Source organism: Zootoca vivipara, chromosome 6 (assembly GCF_963506605.1).
Source record: "Zootoca vivipara chromosome 6, rZooViv1.1, whole genome shotgun sequence".
Taxonomy (NCBI): domain Eukaryota; kingdom Metazoa; phylum Chordata; class Lepidosauria; order Squamata; family Lacertidae; genus Zootoca; species Zootoca vivipara.
Genome location: NC_083281.1, coordinates 79800930 through 79822356, shown reverse-complemented (window position 1 = coordinate 79822356; position 21427 = coordinate 79800930). Strand labels below are relative to the sequence as shown.

Here is a 21427-nt window from a genome sequence, read left to right as displayed (position 1 = left end):
AAGCAAGTTTTCTTGTAATAGAATTGAAAGTCTGACAGGGCAAAGCCTCCTTCTTTTACATCTATCAGAATGAAACTAACAAGCACCCCAGTACTGGGCATCCCACTTGTGTCTCTCTTGATTGCACTTGAATCTTAGTGCATGGGGTGGAGCGGGGTGGTGGTAGTGGTGGAGATGCACCTTGTGTATGGTGCATGTGCTTATACACATGCACTGTATCCTGCAAATCCTCCTATTTCCAATGCTCCAGCTTAGAGGGTTAATTTCTGAGTAGTCACTATGATAAATTACAGTATTTTCCCTAGTGTGTCTTTAAGCTAAAGAACCGACACCCTTTTTGCTTTTAACTCGACACAGGACAGGCTATTTTAGGGGAAATTAATGCAGCGTTACCCACAGGGAATAAATGTGTAAGCGTTTGTGTGTGTGTGTATGACAATGAGGGCACTGCAAGACTCTGCAAGTACACAAGGAATAAGACAGCCATGTGGGTCATTGGGGGAGGGAATAGAAAATGGAACAGAGGGATCTTTTATTTTTGTGTGACAAATTCACTTATCCTTTGTTTAGGTGGTATGATACTGAGCATTCAGCCCTCTAAACCCCTCCAGCAAACCATGGTATTTCATTCTTTAATTAAAAATAGAAACATAATCTCTTATATTTTGTTTGTAGGAAGAATCTGTATTAAAAAGAAAGAAATAATTGAAGCATGTCTATTTGCAGATAATTTGTCACGTAGTTCGTGTGATCTTTTAACCTAAGAGAAGAAAAGCTTTTAAAATGTAGACGCTATATACTGTAGATCTAAAGAGTGCACTATGTGGTGTTGCTTAAAGCTAGCAGGGAAAAGGAAATCTGGTGGGGTTTTTGTTCTTGTTTTTTGCATGTTTGCAAGGTTGCTGTGAATTAAGCCTAATGCTTTTTCAATTACATTTCAAAATATAGAACATTTTTACAGTGAGCATCACTTAGAGTCAGGAATGGCAGATGGAAAGGGTACGCGAATTGCTCTGGATTATCCCAGAGGCCAAAGCAAGAGAGAATTCATGTAGTGACCCCAGCCTGACTGAGAGGCTGTCCCAAAGAGGCATGCTTTTAATGGTGGTGGAAATAGCATTAGGCCCTGCTTTGAGAGTTGACCTGTAGCAAACTGGTCCCAGGTAAGGAGAAGCAGGATGTTCTTCAGGATTTCAAAAGAGGCAGCAGTGTTAGTCTTCTACAGGAAAAGCAAGGGCCCAGTTCAGGCCATCCCATCTCACCTTAATGAATTGATATGTCCTCTTCCTTAGGTGCTTTGCCTTTGTATTGCCTCTTCCCTCTTCCCTTATTAGCACACTCTGGTAAGCCAGGACACCTTCAACAAACCATTGTTTTCAGGGCTGTCTTAAGCATATGTGTCGGGGTGCAAAGATCTGCCCGGCACCCCCACCCCCAGGTTACCCAGGCGTGCAAGAGGGCAGAGCCGGCCGGCCACCTCACTGTCTTGCTGGCTCAGTTGCCCCTGAACTCGTGGTGCATTTCACATTACGGACAGGCCTCCGTTCACACGAGGTACCACTGTATTGTGGTTTTTATTATTTATGTTGATCATTTCTGTGAACCGCCCTGAGACCTCTGGGTATAGGGCGGTGTATAAATCCAACAAATATTACACCACCAACAACAACAACAACATGGATCTGTTTTAAATTTGGTAACCATCATTTCAGGATTTTGACATAATGGGAAAGGATGGTTAACTGAAACCTATGGAGTTAATTATGATGTCCACAGAAAGGGATAGACACAAAAACACTGACATCCAAACCAGGAGAAATACTTTTTCACTGTAATTATTCTACATACCGAAACTGGCAGATCCTTCCATCCCTAAGTGGGAGGAGAGGTTCTCTCTATTTTGCAATGAGTGGGCATTTGCTGAACACAGCCTCACGCCACCCTGCTAAGATCCTCTGCTGAGCTACAAAAACATTCCCAATAAAGGTATGTGACATTTATAGGAACTTTTAGTTGGGTGTGTCAAACTCTCTTAATGCCTCCCAAGAAATGCTAATTTTGCAATCAATCCTTATCAGCCATCCCCCATCCCCCAACACATTTTTCAGCCCCCATTAAATGGTGCAGAGAAATAGAAGGGGCATTTTGGCTTGCCGGGATCTTGTTTCACTAATTGACATAGTTCCCTGCCCACCCCTACCAACAGAACAAATTATGTAGAGCAGAATAAATTTCGCAAAATGAAATTATGCAAATGAGCTTAATTCATAGAGATCTTAGGTTTTCTTATGGTATTGCTTTTGAGTTGCCTTGGCATAGATCTCTTTATTTGTGCTGTTATATTTTTTACTCGCAGAATATGTGCATTCTTGAAGGGCATCACATTGATACAGAATGCTTTCAGAAACCTAATGAGGATGTGGGTGCTAAAAAAACCTAGGCAGTGGCCTGAGGGAACACGGAGTGATGCTTTTTTGAAACCTACAAACCTCAAGGAGCTAGTCTATCACATGAGGCAAGGTGAGGCTACTGCTTCAGGCGACAGGATGCAGTGGCGCAGCAGATCCAGCCTCCAAGGAATGAATCTCCCACAGTGAATGAAACTCCCACAGTAGATACAGCAAATGTGGAGGCCAGATCTGCTGCCTCCTTGGCATCCCCCACACAATGCCACCTTCACAGCGGGCCCTTGGCAAATAGGAGGCCTTGCTGGTCTCCTCCCATCCTTGTTCCTGATGTAGAGCTTCACTCACTCCTTTCCTGGTGCGGAGATGTGCCATTTTGTAGTTTGCCTCAGGTGCCAAAATGTATTGGGCCAGCCCTGCTGTATGGCAGTGGAAGGAAGGCATGGTCAGTTGAGAATTGTATCCAGTCCTGATTAAAAAGTGGTGTTGGGATTATGTATGCTGTGCGGCACTGATGAGTCATAATGCATTTTTAAAAAACCAACAACACCTGGAAACAGGTGGATGGGAAAACTTAAAAACATTAAAATTGGGGGATTTACATTTTATAATCCCTCTTGGTAAGGAAGTTAACCAGCTTTAGTTGATTCAGCAACTTTGTTCAATGCTTCGAGAGGAAAGGTGTGGTATAAGAAAAGGTTATTCATTTGTTTATTTTTTTTAAAAAAATGAGAATTTGACAGCAGCACTTAATGAATGGGGGACAAAATGTTGCTCAATCTCCAGCCTGCACCTCTAGAGAAGCAGAGACGAATGCTGACAGCAAATCCTTGAAGTAATTTGATGAAATGTCCCTCCCTGGTCCTACAGTTCCTAAGGAACCATTACTTTTTGTTAGTTAGATTGGTGGTTGTTCCGTCAGATGGTTAGGAGATGGTTTCCTGAAAGGTGGGAATCTCTCCCTGTTTTTAAATGAGATGCTCTACAGAGCTTGGGGAAAGATGCTCTCCCTTGTGAAAAGGAAGAGACGGGGGTGGTGGTGAAGAAACCAGAGTCTGTGATGGAAAGGGATGCATGGGCATAGTCAAGGGGGAGCAAATCAGCTTTCTCCCTGCCCCGGATCCACAAATATTATTGAAAAGCATTGAAAGTACTCAATTATCTGAGGTTCTGCCCCCCGCCCCCAGCAGAAGCCTGCCCCCCGCAATGTCCTATTTACAGGGTATATTTGCCTGTGATTTCCCAAGCAAAGCTCAACAGATGCCAGCCTGGCCAGGACGAGCTTTCCTTTTATACCTTCTGGGCTTGATGAGGCGTGTGACCCTCACCTGTCCTGACCCTACGCCAGCTGAGGAATCACACACCTCCTCCCAGAGCTAGCAAGCCCTACCTGGGCTGTGGGTCCTTGCTTCCCTTCCCACAGAACTGACAGCTGTAAGTTCTGGAATCCTGAGGTCAGAGATGGTGGCGGCCTGGCCAGGACAGCGGCTCAATAACTTTGGCTGCTTCCCCCCCCCCAACAAAAAACTTGGCTACGTCCACGGAGGGATGTACATTGTTGTGAGTTCTTAGGACAGCATTCTTCCCTTCCGAGAGCTACAGTTCTCGGAGTGGTTTAACAATCCATCCCTCATCCCAGAGATTTCTGGGAATGGTAGCACTGTGAGCGGAATAGAGGTCTCCTAACATCTCTCAGCACCTTTAACAAACTATAGTTCCCATGATTCTTTGGAGGAAGCCATGACTGTGTAAAGGGGCATTTTCTGGTTTAAATGCATAGTGCAGGTGGAGCCTCTGCCAGTCAGTGTAAACAACACTGAGCGAGATGGACCAATAGTCTGACTTGGTGTAAAGCAGCTTCCCATGTTTCTAATTTCTCTTGCGCTGTCTCTCTCTCTATAAAAACCCACATTTTAATGAATGACACAGAGGTTAGTAACCAACAGGGCATGACTTGCTGAACCTTTGAATACAGGGGAAACATGTCAGAAAGAAATGCAAGGGTTGGATCTTTCTCTTCTTCCCCCACTTTCCTCCCCCACCCCACCCCACATCCAGTGATGCCATTGCTAATGACAGTTCCTCACACAGTGGCTTTTATTCAAGTCTGATGCAGTGACTGAATGCAGGGATGAATCACTCATCTTGGGATACATTTTCAATTCAGACATGCAGTATGCACTTGCCAAGGGGAGTGGGAATGCAGAAGCAGACGGCTTTGTTTGGCTTTTTTTCCTTGTCATTGTTCTTTTTTTAAAAAAAACAACGAAAGCATTGTTTCATATACTGCAGTGGTGGGGAGACTCAAGCCCATGGGCCCTCCATGCAGCCTTCCTGACCCCTACATCGGGCCCACAAGTTTGTAAACACCAGTTCCTGGGAATTGCAAAGGGGGAGAGTTGCTGCTGTGCTCGGATCCTGCTTCTGGGCTTCTCACAGGCATCTGGTTGGCTTCTGTGAGAGCAGGATGTTGGACTGCATGGGCCATTGGCCTGATGTAGCAGGACTCTTATTGCATTCTGTAAAGCTCTTCCATCTTTGACAACTCCACTAACAGCAGCTGATGGTGTCTGTATTACTCAGAACATACATCCACAGAATGGTATCCCAACCCGCCCTGATGCTGCCTGCGCATACATGGGAAGCCAGAGCACAATCAGCACAAAAGCTGAATAACACTTTCCGCCCCGTTTGTTTTGCAGAGAAATTCAAAGCATGGCCTTGTGGCATTAAATGCAAAAGACCAACTTCGGAAGTAGGGCTTTTGCTTCCTTTTTGGGGCCAGTGACACATGGAAGAAGAAGAAGAAGAAGAAGAAGAAGAAGAAGAAGAAGAAGAAGAAGAAGAAGAAGAAGAAGAAGAAGAAGAAGAAGAAGCAGAAGAAGAAGAAAGGGGAGTGGGGGGGAACCCCTAGGAAAGTTACGCAAGTCCCAAGACAGGAAATGCTTATGGTATATTCGACTACAGCCTTTCATCAATATTTAACAAGATTTCTCTCCTTCTACCCGCATTATTTCTTTTCAAGCGCTCTGCTCATTTCGGAGCCTGGTGGGAGCTGTTGCGCCAGATCTGAGGGCGGCTCTCATCTAATGTTTTGAGTTATGTAGCTCATGTAGCTCTGGAGCTTAACTCATTACCGGTTTTGAGGTCCAACAGCAAGTTATCTCTCCCACATCCATAAGGGCCTTTGTAAAGGGAACTGCTGTCAGAAGGAGCTGCTCAGGAGACGTTAAGGACAGCGCTGCAGGATTAGACCCAAGGCATCCTGTTTTTAAGACAGCATCTTAAAAAGCAGAGACATCACCTTGCCGACAAAGGCCCGTATAGTTAAAGCTATGGTTTTCCCAGTAGTGATGTATGGAAGTGAGAGCTGGACCATAAAGAAGGCTGATCGCCGAAGAATTGATGCTTTTGAATTATGGTGCTGGAGGAGACTCTTGAGAGTCCCATGGACTGCTAGAAGATCAAACCTCTCCATTCTTAAGGAAATCAGCCCTGAGTGCTCCCTGGAAGGACAGATCGTGAAGCTGAGGCTCCAATACTTTGGCCACCTCATGAGAAGAGAAGAATCCTTGGAAAAGACCCTGATGTTGGGAAAGATTGAGGGCACTAGGAGAAGGGGACGACAGAGGACGAGATGGTTGGACAGTGTTCTCGAAGCTACGAACATGAGTTTGACCAAACTGCGGGAGGCAGTGCAAGACAGGAGTGCCTGGCGTGCTATGGTCCATGGGGTCACGAAGAGTCGGACACGACTAAACGACTAAACAACAACAACATCCTGTTTCCCCACAATGGCCAATCAGTTGCTTCTGACTGGATACAGAATGCTGCAGCCCCGCTACTGCCTGGGGCCAGTTAAATGTAGGGAGCATATTACTCCCCTGTCAAAACAATTTCACTGGTGACTAGGTTACCTGGAAGATTGTATCTCCCTTTATGAACTTGCCTGGGTGCTAAGATCCTCAGGTGAGCACCTTCTCCAGGCCCCATCAACATGAGAGGCACAGTTGCTGGCAACCTGCAAGAGAGCCTTTTCTGTGGCTGCTCCCATGTTGTGGAACTCCCTCCCAAGGGAGGTTAGATTGTGTCCCTCCTTGATATCTTTCTCTCAGCAGGCAGAAACCTTCCTATTCAGCCAGGCCTTTGGGCGATCAGTGTTTTCATGCTAGCTATAAATGTGTTTTATTGTATTTTAACTATTGTTTTCAACTGGTTTGTTATAATTATTTTGTATTTCAGAGTGATGTTTTTGAAGTTTTGAAAGCTTCATTGAATCCCAACTTGGGAGACAAGCGGGATATAGATACATTAAACAAATAAGTGATACCCCTCTCCCGTGGTCCGTCCCCCCGTCCCCCCCCCGGTTGCAATTGGTAGTCAGAGGAATCATCCAGGACAGGAATGGGGAACCTCAGGCCCAGATGTCAAATGTGGCCCTCCAGGCCCTGGCTCTCGGAATTGTCCCCAAAGCCACACCCTCTCTTTTCAGGCTATACCCCTTGCCTGCCCTGCCTTGAGTGTTTTTGCCAAGCTGAAATGTGTCCTTGAACTCTTATCATTCCTCTTACTTGTCCAGAGGGAGAACAGAGCACAGAGAAAGTTCTCAGGTACAACAGGTCCCTGCTGCAAAAGTCCTCCCCCAACACATGGACTCCTGCCACTGTCAGCCAGTGTGGATAGTTGTTGTTGTTGTTGTTTAGTCGTTTAGCCATGTCCGACTCTTCGTGACCCCATGGACCATAGCACGCCAGGCACTCCTGTCTTGCACTGCCTCCCGCAGTTTAGTCAAACTCATGTTCGTAGCTTCAAGAACACTGTCCAACCATCTTGTCCTCTATCGTTCCCTTTTCCTTGTGCCCTCAATCTTTCCCAGTATCAGGGTCTTTTCCAGGGAGTCTTCTCTTCTCATGAGTGTGGATAGTACTGACCTACAATCACCCAATGGGCTGACTTGGAATAACTTGGCAAATCTCCCAGGACATTCTATACAAGATCTCAAAGTAGCTGTCTTATTACAAAATAATTTCAGAAATAGACTGGAATGAGAATTTGCTGAATTGCAACTTATTACCAAACTTAAAACCATGGAGAGACCTGGTCTGAATAGAGACATTGGATTCTTATCTAATTATACATGATAAAGCTATTTTTAGCCATCTCACCCCTTGCTTTTTCCTGTAAGACCAATTGCAGTCATTAACAGTTGTCAACAGGTTTACCACACCTATCAGCCAATCACCCATTACCCTTCTGAGTAATATCCCTCCCCACCCTCTCACTATATATAAGGGTCTGGTGACTTCTGTTTCAGCGTATCTGAAGAAGTGTGCATGCACACGAAAGCTCATACCAATGACAAACTTAGTTGGTTTCCAAGGTGCTACTAGAAGGAATTTTTTTATTTGGCAAATTCCTGTGTTCTGATGCCATGTTTCCCCCTTCTCTTTTTTCAACAACAACACAGAGCTATGAATGACATTGGAGATTACATCGGGTCAAACATAGAAATATCTTGGTTGCCCAATTTGGATGACCTGATGAAAGGGTATGCAAGAAATTTCAGGCCTGGAATTGGAGGTAAGATTCTGGCTAACGTCATTAAACCACCCTGGGAATTGTAGCAACATGAGGGAAATAGGGCTCTCCCAGTAACATTCAGCACCCTTGACAAACTACACTTCCCATGTTTCTTTGGGGGAAGTTGTTGACTGTTTAAAGTTGTATGTCACTGCTTAAGATGTACAGTGCAGATGGGGCCTAAGCTGGATATGGCTCAATTTTTTAAAAAAACAAAGGAAGCATATATCTGTGGTTACAGGGCAGATTTCAACAGAATATTACCATGGGCCCCTGATTTGGATTGATGAATATGCTATGGATCAGGGCCGCAGTCTTTTCTCCACATATTTAAACGTGTGTCTGATGTATAGCGACAATGACACTCTTGAAACCACATGTGAGGCCGTGGAGGTGAAAACTACAGTAGCCAGTATAGCTCTGAGCCTGTATAGGATAGTTGTGGAGGGTTTTGCAGTTGCCAAACGATATACCAACATGAAAAGTTAGTATTAACAGTTTGAGCTTTTTCAGAAAGTCCCGGAACTGTGGCTTTTTAAAATTGCCATTATCCAATCAAATTACAAAGTTGGAGGAGGTAAAGGCACCAGTTGAGATGTGCCTGAGTATAGGTGGAAGAGAGGGGGTTATTGCTTTGTTTTGTTCTTGTTTTTATTTGTTCCTGTTTTTATTAAGTATTTTGTGTTTGTCGTCTTGTATTTTTATGCTGTGAACCACCCTAAGATCTACGGATGAAGAGCAGTCTACAAATTTAATGAAGAATAATAATCATGTGTAGTTTGGCTCTTAGGCTTTGTTAATGGCACAAAAACCTCCATTTGGACACCATCAGGTGGCAGGTGGAGAAGCAGTCACAATTCCCTCAGTTTCAGTGATGGGGGTTCTCCTTGCAAATTGTGTAACTCCTGTTTTAAAAGCTGCACGGGTTACCAGTGAAAGATTTAGGTAAACCTCAAATATATGAAAGACTGCCTCTTCACCAATCTCCCGGGATGCTAAGAATTGCCAGTTTGGCCTCTCTTGGTAGTTTCACTACCCTCTGAAAAGCGGGGGATTGGTCGCCCTGGACGGAAAGGGCCTTCTCTGTGGTAGCCCCTAAATTGTGGGACTGCCTCCCCGTAGACGTGTCTTCATTATATCTTCACTGAGCCTCTTCATTGTACAGTACACATCACTAGGACCCACCTCTTTTGCTGAATGTAAACTTTTGTGTACTGTTTGGAAAGGTTTCCCTAGCTTTATAATGGTGATGGGTTTTTTTTTCCTTTTTAAAAACTAATCTACAGTAATACTCCCATTGTTGTAACCTGCCCTGGGACATTATGGTGAAGTGGGGAGTAAGAAATCTCATAAATAAAATTAAATAAACCCCCTCTTTTTTCTTTTCCCCAATTCAGGCCCCCCTGTTAACGTTGCTCTAGCCATTGAAGTTGCCAGCATTGACCATATATCGGAAGTCAATATGGTAAGTTGGCGCTAGAGGAAAAATAACGCTGCCGTGTCGTAACATCCAACATACCGGTATTGGGTGGGGTGGGGGGATAAAGATAGATGTTTCTCCAGATTATGGAATTGTGAGAAATTTTAATGGCAGCCAGTGGTGGTGATTCTTATCCTCAGGAATACACAATGACAGTCTTCCTGCATCAAAGCTGGCGTGATGACCGGCTGTCGTACAATCACACCAACGAAACCCTGGGCTTAGACAGTCGCTTTGTGGATAAGCTGTGGGTGCCGGACACCTTCATTGTCAATGCCAAGTCCGCCTGGTTCCATGATGTCACTGTGGAGAACAAGCTCATCCGGTTGCAGCCTGATGGGGTCATTCTGTACAGCATCAGGTAAAACAGAAACTTCATGAGGAAGAGTCACCTTTTGTGCTGGGTAATTAGATAGCAACCTTTGCTGGGTTTTAGGTGGTTTCCCAAGTGCCGTACAGTCATACTTCGGTTTAAGTATGCTTCGGTTTGAGTACTTTCAGTTTAAGTACTCTGCGGACCTGTCTGGAACGGATTAATCCACTTTCCATTACTTTCAATGAGAAAGTTCGCTTCAGGTTAAGTACGCTTCAGGTTAAGTACAGACTTCCGGAACCAATTACACTCATACTTCGGGTTAAGTACGCTTCAAGTTGAGTACTCCGCGGACCCGTCTGGAACAGATTAATCCACTTCCCATTACTTTCAATGGGAAAGTTTGCTTCAGGTTAAGTACGCTTCAGGTTAAGTACAGATTTCCAGAACCAATTGTGTACTTAAACCGAGGTACCACTGTATATAGTTCAGGCCACATGCGTTTGTGGGCAGGGACCAGTTGGCCACTGATCAGCCGTGTGCGGTTCCGCTAATCAGATTCAGAGGGATCTGTAGTTCATCCTGATGTTTACTTGCACTTGTATAGGCTGGTGAGGCTCTTGAGAAGCAGAAGGTCATCAGCTCACCAGTCACCATTAGTGCTGCCTGCCCCACCAACTTGTTGGAGGAGGGGCTGCTCAGTGTTGGGTTCATATAAGCACATGTGGTGGACCTGCAATAGGGTAGCCACATTCTGAGGGGAATTATTCAAAGAGATTAGGGAGATAACCAGACAAAACATAGTAAAAGGCCTGAAGTTCACTGTACATAAAATTTACCTATGAGACAATATGAACCTGCATTTTAAGCACATTTTAAAAGTTTTAACTGGCCAGGTAGGGGTGGGATGGGGTTATTTAAGCATCTAATTGTTGCAACCTGACCTGCGACCTTAGGCTGAAGAGTGAGTAATAAAGTGTAGTAGTCAAATCATCGTCATCACCCAGCTTTTATTAGCAGCCAGGTTAGTAATGATATTGGAAATTATTAGAAGGTGCAACATTGACCGCAAGGTATTTTTTGAAAAGCCTGGCAATTAGCGCGGATAGAAAAATTAACCACTAAACTAAAAATAGCAAGGAGAATGAAATGAAAAGGCATATTTTGGGTGGATTGACATACTTTTATTATGTGCAGTGCAGAAGAGGGACCTTCTCCACTTTATAAAGTTTTGTTTGCTATCATTGCAGGCAGTAAGAGAAATGGCCACCCAACTGGAAATATGACAATTTAAGGGATGCAAGCTCTGATGTAATCCAAAGTCATGTCTTCAAAAATGGTGGGAGGGTGGGTTTTTGTTTTAACACTGCTTCTTGTTGTTTTATAGTATAAAAAAGTAATAATAATAATAATAATAATAATAATTTTAAATGGCAAATGTTACCCTATATGTAATGGTGGTTTTTGTTGCTGTCTTCATTTTGGATAGAATCACCGCAACGGTGGCCTGTGACATGGACCTTACTAAGTACCCTATGGATGAGCAAGAGTGCATGTTTGATTTGGAGAGCTGTGAGTTCAATTCTGAGGTGTCTATTTTTAAAAGGGCTTCTCAAATGGGAGGGCAGGGAGTGGAGGAGAGAATTACCTTCACACAGGGTAGCCTTGCCCCATAGTGCAAACCCCTTAGTTATTGGAGCAGGAGCAGGGAAACCGCAGCTTTCCCAGCTCCCATAATCCCTGACCATTGGCCATGCTGTCTGGTGTTGATGGGAGTTGGAGTCCAGCTGCATCTAGAGCATGGAAGGATAACCTTTGGTGCTCCAGCTATGGCTGGAATACAGCTCCAAACACCCCTGACATTTGCAGAAATGTGCATATTTGGAAAGATTCACCCTGAAATGCTGCAAAATTTCTTGTCCACATTAGTTTGGGATAAAACAAAAACATGTGGATAACTGAACTCAAAGAGTGGAAAAAGCAGAAACTGAAATTAACAGATTTGGCCCTACCTGTAGTTTATTTGAATGTTTCTAGTGGGCTTCTTGTAACTCAAGGCAGCTTACAGCAAAGGTCCACGTTGCAACTCTGTCTGAACGTGGTTTCATCACAGCACCACAAAGCTTCTGAAATCTAGCTGGTGGTGGGATGGCAGCTTAAATGGTGCTATGCATGGCCTGATGGCACCATGGAAACGCTGTTGCACACAGTTTAACGCCAGGATGACCTGGATGCTGAAAACTTCACATTTCTCTAGGCCCGAGTAGCCGTGCAAAGCTGTGCACTGGGACTAGAAAGCATTAGAGCAGATTGTATACTGGTGCGAGTTTCCTCCTCCTCCTCCTCCTCCTCCTCCTCCTCCTCCTCCTCCTCCTCCTCCTCCTCCTCCTCCTCCCTCTCATTTCATTTTTAGCACTGACTGCTTTCTGAGCAATTAAGCACAATACATTTTTATCCCACCAAATATAGCAATCTGCAGTTCTTTTTTACTTATGCAATCAGTAAATGCAGAGGCAGCCAGAGAATGAGGCGGCAAAATTTTAGTCTGCTGGCGAGTTTTTACAGAGGGCTTGGATTTTAATTTAATTTTGCAGATTGTGTTTATAGAACAATAATCACAAGGAGAAATGAAGCCTCTTAAAACAGATTAAAAAAAGGAAAGTTGGTTCTCCATGGGAGTGGAGGCAGTTTAAAGACAAGTGAGGAGTTTTGTTTTGTGGGAGGGGGAATGTTGATGTAGAAAATGGACTGGTGAGCCATGCACTTGAAGAGTAGCAATTTTGCACAAGTGAAGAGAAGCTGTGTAATTTTATTTCTTAATATATATCTTGCCTTTTCCTGTGTATGTTGTGTGACCGATCATAGGGTGGGGAAGAGGTGGGTGAATCTACCAATATCAGTTTCTTATTTTTCATAGAATTGTAGAGCTGGAAGAGACCCCAAGGGTCATCTAGTAGACACCCTGCGATGCAGGGATCACAGAAAAAGAATCCCTGGCAGATGGCCACCCAATCTCTGCTTTAAATCCTCCAACGAAGGAGAGCCCACCACTTTCCAAGGAAGTCCGTTCCACTGTCAACCAGCTCTTACTGTCAGAAGGTTCTTCCTAATGTTTAGTCAGAATCTCCTTGCGTGTAATTTGAATCCACTGGTTCGAGTCCTACCCTCTGGAGCAGCAGAAAACAAGCTGGCTGCACCTTCCACACGACAGCCCTTCAGATACCGCATTTGAAGATGGCTATCGCCTGTCAGTCTTCTGTTCTCCAGACTAAACATACCTAACTCCCTCAACTCTTCTCCATATGGCTTGGTTTCCAGATCCTCTATCATCTTAGGGCTTATCCGCACTTCCTCTTGTCCTGCTGCTTTCCCGGGGGGGGGGGGGCGCTCTTTAGCACTCAATTGGAACAAATGGCATTCTGGTTTTCTGCAGATTGCAGTTCTGATCTAGAGCTAAAGAGTGGGTTTTGCCTGGGAAAGGAGTGTGGCAAGGGGGCAAGTCTGGGTCAACCTTCTGTCTCTGCATTAGCTTGTGATTCTCTAAGAGAAGCATGAAAACACCTTCCTTGTTTCCAGGTCGATTAGCTATGATACACTGAACTGGTTTCATTAGGTTTGAAGTGGGCCAGAAAGCATTAACCAGTAAGAGAACTGTGGCCATGGATTCTGAGTGTTTCATCCTGAGCATGTCAATCTTCTTATCTTTCCCCGTATCCCTGTATTTATTCAGTTTCTTTTGACAGATGGCTACTCCTCAGAGGATATTGTCTACCACTGGTCTGAAAACCAGGATCAGATCCATGGACTGGATAAGCTGCAGCTCGCTCAGTTCACCATCACCAATTACCGGTTTGCTACAGAAGTGATGAACTTCAAATCTGGTAAACAAAGCCTCCAGTCCTTTTAGAAGCCTTGCAGGGATGGAACTGGGTAACATCCAACTAGGTTTTATAGGTCATTATAGAAAATTCTTATAACTATAAATAATCAGCTAACATTCCATTCCGTCTCTTGTACGAGAGGATGGCTGTTAGGAATTTAGCAACCTGTAGAGTAATATAAGGATCCACATCTTGAAGAACCCAGGCAAGCTGTAGGTCAACTGGTTTGTCAGCCATAGGCTGGATTATGGAGTTTAGTATACTAGCACTAGCCGAACTGTACATAGGGCAGATAAACATAACATGATGTAGAGATTCAGATGTTTTAATTTCACAAGCACACATTGAAGAGACTTGGCCCTTAGTAAATCTATGTCTCAGCACGTTTGTTGGAAAAACATTGAACCTAGCTTTAATGAAGGCATATCGGTGAGACGCGGCCGTAAGCGATGTTAAGTAAGACGGAGCACGGTAAATAGGGGTAAATAGCAGACTCCACCACCAGCTAAGAAATTTTGGTATAGCTCCGCATCATCCAGCCTTTGATTTATACACCTTTTTGCCGCATTTAGATCCAGTTTGAGCAATTCAGTGGGCGAGATCTCATAGGACAGCAATTTGGCTTGGATTTTTCCTGACCACAAATTTGTGAAGTCATCCCGCCACATGCATTGAATGAGTTAGTGGTTCGGGAGTTTATGCCATAGGCATATCCAATAAATCAAAACTCGCCTCCATAAAACTAACTCCACTGAGGGGATCATCATTTCTAAGCGAATAGCCGCATTACTTACGCATGTTGGTAATTTTAGAAGTCGGCGTAAGAATTGGCTTTAAAGCGACTCTAAAGGTGAGAGATTTGCAAAGGCCGCCCATAAAGGTGCAGCATAGGCCATTGTGGCCATCACTTTGATGCTATACACTTTCAAGGCTGCAGGGATGAATAAGGCCCCCTCAGAATAGAAAAAACGGAGAAGGGGAGAGCTCCAGGAAGACATTTCATGGTTTTGTGGCAGGCAGGCACCATCAAATCTGTCCCTGCTGCATGGATCGAACCCTTCAGAGGCTGCAGCATAGCATAAGAGAAGACAATCTGTCTCAACATGTTGTCAGGATTTTCTCTATCCAACTGCGAGGCAGTGGAGGGGGGGGCACACCTTGCCTTCAAAAATAGACAAGTTACTGGTTGCTTCTTTGCTATTTGAGCACCTGTTTGTACAATCCTCGGATCAAGGGATAAAGCTTTTACTTAACTATATAGGGAAGGGCAGTAGCTGAGTGGTACAGCATCTGCTTTGCATGCAGAAGATCGCAGGTTCAATCCCCTGCATCTCTGGGTAGGGCTGAGTGAGGACCTCCCACCATATGAAACCCTGGAGAGCAGCCGCCAGTCAGTGTAAGAAAATACCAAGCTAGATGAACCAGTGCAGTCTGCCTCTGTTTCCTGTGTTCCTATCAGTGGAGGCTGGCCCATTAGGGTGAATAATAATAATGATAATGATAATTATTTTTTATACCTTGCCCATCTGACCGGGTTGCCTCTGGGCAGCTTCCAACAGTAACATAGGGGGGAAACAACAGCAGCAACATCAAACATTAAAAGCCAAAACCACACTCCACCTGTCTTTCTTACAAACAGTCAAGGAGGTAACCCTGGCTGTCACCTTCCTCCTCCTAAGTCCCTGTTTAGCCCTTGTAGAACTCAGTAGATAGGAGGGGGGGAGCAAAATGGGAATTAGTTGGCTCTGCCCACTGTTGGCTCTGGTGCCACCTACTGTTGGCCTCCCCACCTTCTGCCCAATTGTTCCAAATGGACATTGGCTTCCACTGGTTCCTATACCACTTAATAAGCTTTGCAGGTTAGAATACTCTGTATAAGGCAAATATAGAGCTCTTATGCTGCTCAAATTTAATTTAATCATATGCATTTTAGTTGATTACTTGAGCTTTGCAAGTTAAATCTACATATATATATTTCCTTACAAATAAAGCCTGGTTTGGACCAGAACTGTGGAGAGACCCAGGGTTCAACTCCCTACTCAGCAGTGAAGCTCGCTGGATGAGCCTACCTCACAGGGTTGCTGTGAGGATAACATCTGGGGTGAAGTGAGCTACTCTGAATAATATAAATGTGGTGGCAGGGGAGGGATGGACACCTTCCAAGATCAGTTAACTACGTTATTATTTATACAGTGCCATTAGGAAAGAATGGATAAGTCTGTTTTGAGTCAGCTTCAGTTCTGCTCTTGTTCATCCATAAGACTGCAGCATTCTGCAATTCCCCCCCCAATGAAAATGGATTTCACATGAAAATGTGCATTTTTACATACCCCCCCAAAGGGTTGTATCCAAATGTTAGTCCTACTCAGAGCTAGCCTACCTCACAGGGTTGTTGTGAGGATAAAACTGAGCTAAATGGGGGAGAGAACCATGCAAGCCACTTCGAGCTCCTTGTAAGAAAGGTAGGATGTAAATAAATACATTTGCCTTTATGTCTCCTTCATTTAGCTGGTCAATTCCCCCGGCTGAGCCTCCACTTCCACTTGAGGAGGAATCGAGGTGTTTACATCATCCAGTCCTATGTGCCTTCCATCCTCTTGGTCGCCATGTCATGGGTTTCTTTCTGGATCAGTCAGTCAGCTGTGCCTGCCCGAGTCTCGCTAGGTAAAAGTGTATTGTTCGATTGCTGGGGAGCTATTGTAGGGTGTTAAAGCCCACAGAAGTGGGATGAGCATTTTGTGGGATGGGCTTTAATGAGTAGGTGAGGCTATATTAATTAAAAATAAAATAGAAAAATTCCTTCCAGTAGCACCTTAGAGACCAACTAAGTTTGTCATTGGTATGAACTTCCGTGTGCATGCACACTTCTTCAGCTATATTAATCACAATTTATGCCTCCAGGCGCCCATATGTGTGGGTTGAACAGTTTCAAAATCCCATCATTGGCAGCCAAATTAAAAGCAAAGGAATTAGGCTATAAAACCTTGTTTTTTAGCAAGTCCAGCTATGAAGTAAGCTTGTTCTCTCTTTCTTACCCCATTTAACAAAGAATCAGGCAACAACTTGTAAAGTAACTTTTAAAAAAGATGTACTTACTTTATAATCATGCATTGGTTCACAGCAACAGTAGCCAACCGTAGCAGTAAAAACTATGCAGGCAAAATGCTTATATTTACAGTATAACCAGCTTCAGGCATGTGGCTAAAGTTGGAGCAAGCACAAGGTACATCTGCCCTCATGGCTGGTCACAGAAAGAGAGAAAGGATCAGGAAGTACTATATGAACTTTCCTCTTTAGGTGAGGAGGGGGAAATGACATCACACAGAGCCCTCTCTACCAATTTTATTTCTATGGCCTGAGTGTCTATCAGCAATACAGCTCTCTTGTATTAGCCCCTTCTCATGCTAACTAGCAAGAATGTGCATTTGTTAGGTTTGCTTGTTAATCTCCCACACATTTGCCTTTCCTTCTTGGTGTTTCTTCCCCCTCCACTAGTCGAGCTTAATGTCTGACGTGAAGCTACTGCACTGGGTGCCTGTTCACATCTGAGCCAAATGCAGCCCTCTAGCCCTCCAGGGTATGGTCCTGACTCTCTCTACTCTCCCCAGGACTCTCCCCATACCAAATGCCTCACCAGCCTTGCTTTGCACCACCCTTGGGTGCTTTTTACCTGGCTGGAATGTGAACTCTGATAGGGCTTATCCTATATGAGGAATAGAGTGGTTTATGTGGGTGAGTATAGAATCTGGCCTACTGTGCAATAGTGAAATGTGCATTCTTTGCTCCACCCACTTTTGCCTCTGGCATAAGCCGCCACTGGCATATGGCTCTCAGGAGGTTGCCCAGATTGGGAATGTAGCCCTCAGACTGAAAAAAAAGCTTTTCCCAGCCTTGGACTAAACAGAATTAAACTCTCGCTGGGGCATCCTCCCCCCCACATTGTTTCTTTCAGGTATAACTACAGTCCTCACCATGACCACCCTGATGGTGAGTGCTCGGTCTTCACTCCCACGGGCTTCAGCCATCAAGGCATTGGATGTGTACTTCTGGATCTGTTACGTGTTCGTCTTTGCCGCACTGGTGGAATATGCATTTGCTCACTTCAATGCAGACTACATGAAGAAGCAAAAAGACAAGATCAAGACCAGCAGGCAGGCAGAAGAGGTCAGTAAGAGCCTCTGGTGGGTTCAGACTCTGATCCACCTATTCGGTAGAACTGGGCTGAAATGTGTGGTCCAGCCATTCTCCAGCCATGCAGGCAAAAAAAGGGAGGAGAGAGTAATGGGAGAAGCAAGCCACTTTCTGATCATATGGACTGGTTGGACACAGAGGAATGGCAGGAGGCACCAGTGGGGGAACCCCCATGGGAAGAAGACTCAGAGCAGGCATCCCCAAACTTCGGCCCTCCAGATGTTTTCGACTACAATTCCCATCATCCCTGACCACTGGTCCTGTTAGCTAGGGATCATGGGAGTTGTAGGCCAAAACATCTGGAGGGCCGCAGTTTGGGGATGCCTGACTCAGAGCAAGGGGGTTGGTGGTCTGAGGGAGAAGAGGAAGAAACTGGGAGGAGAGGTCTGTAGCTGCAGTGGTAACAGGGCTTAGTGAGAGGGGGGAGTCTGTGGCAGAGAGCAGTCCAGAATCAGAGCTAGAAGCTGCAGCAGGAGAATGGGATGAGGGAGGCCAAAGGGCACTCCTTTGCAGATCCTGTTTCCCCCCCCTAATAAAGAGTTAACTTTACTTACTCCGTGTGATTTACTGCTGGCTTGAGGAAAATATTTAAGGGAGAGTCAAGGCAGGTGTCAGCAGCAAGCCCTGGCAGTTTTCCAAGTATGCCAGGAGGTGATGCCAGCCCCACATGCTTACTTGGAGAAAGTCCCACAGATATCAGTATGACCACCTAATTCAAGTATGGGGAACTTGTTCCCCTCCAGATGTTGCTGGACTCCAATTCCTATCAGCATCAGTAACATCAGTAACTGGTGATGATGGGAGTTGCAATCCAACAACATCTGGTGGGCCACAGGTAAGTCACCAGTGATAACCAACATGGTACTCTCCATATGTTGCTGGACTACAGTGCCCATCAGCCTCATCCAACAAGACCTATAGGGAGGGATGGCAACATCTGGTGGTCCACAGGTTCCCCATCCCCTGGCCTACAGATATGTTGATCATCTGCTTCTCATTTCAGGTCAATGTGAAGAACGCCATTGTTATGTTTTCGCTCTCGATAGCGGGCGTCAACCAGGAACTTGCTGTTTCCAACAGGCATCACAGAGTCCCTAAAAACTTGCCTGGGTCAGTGGAAGTGGAAGCGGGAGAGACCAAGAAGCAACAGGAGACTAAACCCGAGAAGAAAAATGGCCTGAAGTCTCTCTTCAAGCCCATTGATGCAGATACCATCGACATATATGCTAGGGCAGTTTTCCCAGCAGCCTTTGCAGCAGTCAATGTCATCTACTGGGTGGCTTACACAATGTGAGGGTCACAAAATGGAGGCAGGCTGGGCAACAGGCAACTGAGATCCTCTGAGCCAAAGCAGAGCTTCTTAATGGAAGGGCCTTACTCCGGGCCAACTTTTTAACCACAACACTTCCAAAGCCAGGTGGATATTCTGTTAATAGAGAGGAATGTTCTTCTCCCTTCCTCTGTCGCTGAGACAGCAAAGCAGTTGGCCACTACTCCTTTTTATTGGCTTGTTTCCCCCCTTTTTAGTCTCCACAGAGTGAGTCAGATGCCACAGTCTTCCCCAGTTTGGCATGAACCTCCTGCCAAGGCTCCCACAGCTGCCTAATCCTGCACAACAATAAGGCATTTCACTTCTTCATCTGTAGTGTCATCTTCCAGTTTCAAGAAGGACAAGTCCTGGATTGGGGCCTGAAAAAATAGGACCTGGTGCATCAGGGTCTGATCCAAACTAATCTGGTGCGTGTCGCCAGGGAATAATTTCTTTGCCCGGGTGTTTGTGGGGAGGGATGCTTAAAAGTGGAGCAAAAATGGAAGGGTGGAGCTCTGCATGGTCTGGATTTTAACCGGCTTTTAAGGACCCAATGGAAAACCATTTTATTTGTGATTGGACTATTAAAAGGCTAGCTGGCTGGCAGTCCATTTCTTCGCAGTTCTGAGAACTTTTCTTTCTTCAATCTGCACCTGTTTTAAACACACACACACACGCAAACACACACACCCTACTTGACTGCACAGTTTGTGTCATAGCTCTGTATGGGCGTGATGGTTTAGCTGTGATTCCTGCAGTGCAGGGGGTTGGACTAGATGACCCTTGGGTCCCTTCCACTCTACAATTATTTGATGCTATGATATCTGTAGCTGGGGATTTTGATGGCCAGGGGTAATGGGGATGTGTGTAGGGTGGGGTGGGGGAGACACACACACACAGATGCATATACACATATTCCTTGAAGTTTCTTTAATGGTTTTAAAATTTGGGCAACAAAGGGTTTTGGGATTTTGTTTTTTTAAAAACTCTATCATTAGTCTTGGATAAAGCATTTAAAACACTTTTTTATCCTCTTCTAACCACAGCATGAAATAAAGCCTATGACACAGAGCTTGGCTGGAATTGTTTTATCGCGGATACTTCATAGCTGGATTGTGGGGAATAAAGATCCAATGGAAAGGGAGCAAGATTCACTGCAGAGAACAAGGGCTTGCGAAATTACAGAGAGAGAGAGAAAGATTTGTGTTTTTTATATTTACACCATAAACACAGACATGTAAGCAGCTCTGGAGAATCATTGGGCGCATCCTGATTTGCTTGTAGGGAAATTAGACGACATTAGACGACATTCATCCTGATTGGTAGATTAGGCAAAATTGCAGAGAAGAATTATTGGGGAAAGACGCGCTATTATCTTGATGAATAAGGACTTGCCTTTTTTTCATTTTTTAAAATTGTAAACTGGTGCAGAAATGTGGAGAACCGATCTCATGATCGGAAAAAATGAGCAAGCGAAATAACATGCCTACCAGGTGGGCAGAGCTGAGTCAGGTCGGGCCCACGCGAATCATCCACCCTGGTCCAACTCAGCCACCTGATCCACAATTACAGACCAATGATATTTTCCTATGGACTAGCCTGTCTTTCAGAAACAGCACCACAAGGTTGGGAGGTAAGTTAGCATCACTTCCCAAGATTTGTTGCCTGGGGAGAATGGGGTATGTGTGGAAGAGGCAGCAGCCTGAAAACATATTAACTCTGCATCTAATCCCTTTGCAGAAAGCCTCCCTTTAATACAACTTTAGATGTTAATTTGGCTTTAGCAAAAACAAGAGGGGGTGGAAGAGTGTTGATGGCATAGCCCAGTGAGACCCTTGTGTGAGCTGCTTCTGCTTTAATGTTGGAGGAACAGACTGAAAATGAAGCAGGATGACATAGTATGTTACAGATGAATGAGGGAAGAGGGTGATGTAGCTGAACATCACCATCTGATGTAAACAGGGCAGTGAGGCGGGGATGGATGAGGAAGTAGGAAGAGTTGAGGCTTATGATGATAATCATCCAAAAGGCTCCCACTTTGGCTCTTAATGGGAATGTGTTACTTCAGCAGATAATGAACTAAAAAAAAACAAAACCCCAGCACAGACCCAATGAGCCTTCTATAGCTGGAGCAATAGGCTCGTAATGCACTTCTTCAGCTAATAGGTGCTGCCATTGGGTTAAGAAAATTGAAACACTGTTTAATGTTAAAAAGGAGAATCAACAGACTGCCAAGTTTCTTTCTGCCAATGCTTGGTACCAAAAAAC

At 44.8% G+C, this 21427-nt stretch overlaps 1 protein-coding gene across 1 annotated transcript; it reads left to right on the top strand.

The window, feature by feature from the left end:
- Positions 1-2417: 2417 nt before the first annotated feature.
- GABRD (gamma-aminobutyric acid type A receptor subunit delta) lies at positions 2418-19267 on the top strand. The gene is made up of 10 exons (XM_060276474.1): positions 2418-2520; positions 3829-3859; positions 7873-7985; positions 9383-9450; positions 9606-9826; positions 11268-11350; positions 13522-13659; positions 16168-16323; positions 17612-17823; positions 18854-19267. Exons 1-10 carry the CDS (start codon positions 2418-2420, stop codon positions 19142-19144), a joined length of 1416 nt encoding a protein of 471 aa, XP_060132457.1. The 3' UTR covers positions 19145-19267.
- Positions 19268-21427: the final 2160 nt, after the last annotated feature.